At 59.9% G+C, this 910-nt stretch overlaps 1 protein-coding gene across 1 annotated transcript in view; it reads left to right on the forward strand.

Annotated features, from left to right (window-relative positions):
- Positions 1-442: 442 nt before the first annotated feature.
- The window catches only part of LOC104528723 (Na(+)/H(+) exchange regulatory cofactor NHE-RF1-like), a gene marked incomplete at its 5' end in the record, with an annotated part of 1,879 nt that continues 1,411 nt past the window's right edge, over positions 443-910 (forward strand). Inside the window, 1 exon segment of the mRNA XM_010172815.1 lies at positions 443-596. Within this exon segment, the coding sequence (XP_010171117.1) occupies positions 443-596 (154 nt within the window).

The following is a 910-nucleotide window of genomic DNA, read 5'->3' on the forward strand; positions in this document are numbered from 1 at the left end:
GGTGGGGGCAGGGTTTGTGCCAGCTGAGATGGTCACCCACGAGGGCAAGGACCAACTGAGCCCCCACCCCGCTGCTCACCAGGTTGTGGGGTGCTGCCTCTTTTGGGGTGAAGCTTTGGGGTCTCTGGGGACTGTGCCATGGCATGAGGGCTTTGTGCTTTGCCCGTGCTGCTCATCCCCTGTGCCAGCCCCGGGTCCATGCCCTGCCAGGCACTCCTGCCAGTTTTGCCCGTACCATCACGTGCTAATCACTCAAGAGGAAAATCTGCTTTTAATGAGGTTTTGCTGCTTTCACTGCTAATCCCTGCGAGGCTGTGGATACCTGTCAGGTGGCCCTGCTGGGGCTGTGACTGGTACCAAGGCTGGTACCCAGCCCCTCCATGGAGCTCCCAAGGGACAGGTGTCCCCTGGCCACAGCGGTGACGTGGTGCCATGCCTGCAGGTGAATGGGGTGTGCATGGAGGGCAAGCAGCACGCTGATGTGGTGGCAGCCATCAAGGCGAGTGGTGATGAGACCAGGCTGCTGGTGGTGGATGGCCTCACAGATGAATTCTTCAAGAAGTGCAAGGTGGTGCCCTCTGAGGAGCACCTGACAGGTAGGCTGGGGCCTGTGCTGCAGGGAGGGGGGTTTGTTCCACCTCTGGCTCTGTGTCACCTTGTCACCAAACCTGGGGGTGTTGGGGGAGTCCTTGAGCCCTGGGAGGTGGAGGTTTCATCACTCTGGGGCCAAGCAGGGTCACTTGGCTTTGGCAAGGGTGACAGAGCCGGCCAGAATGGGTGTGGAGTCTCCATCTCTGGAGATGTTCAAAACCCACCTGGATGCTTTCCTGTGCAGCCTGCTGTAGGGAACCTGCTTTGGCAGGGGGGGTGGGCTAGATGATCTCTTGAGGGCCCTTCCAAACCCCACTAT

This window comes from Antrostomus carolinensis, unplaced genomic scaffold, assembly GCF_000700745.2.
Source record: "Antrostomus carolinensis isolate BGI_N321 unplaced genomic scaffold, ASM70074v2 scaffold33767, whole genome shotgun sequence".
Classification (NCBI taxonomy): domain Eukaryota; kingdom Metazoa; phylum Chordata; class Aves; order Caprimulgiformes; family Caprimulgidae; genus Antrostomus; species Antrostomus carolinensis.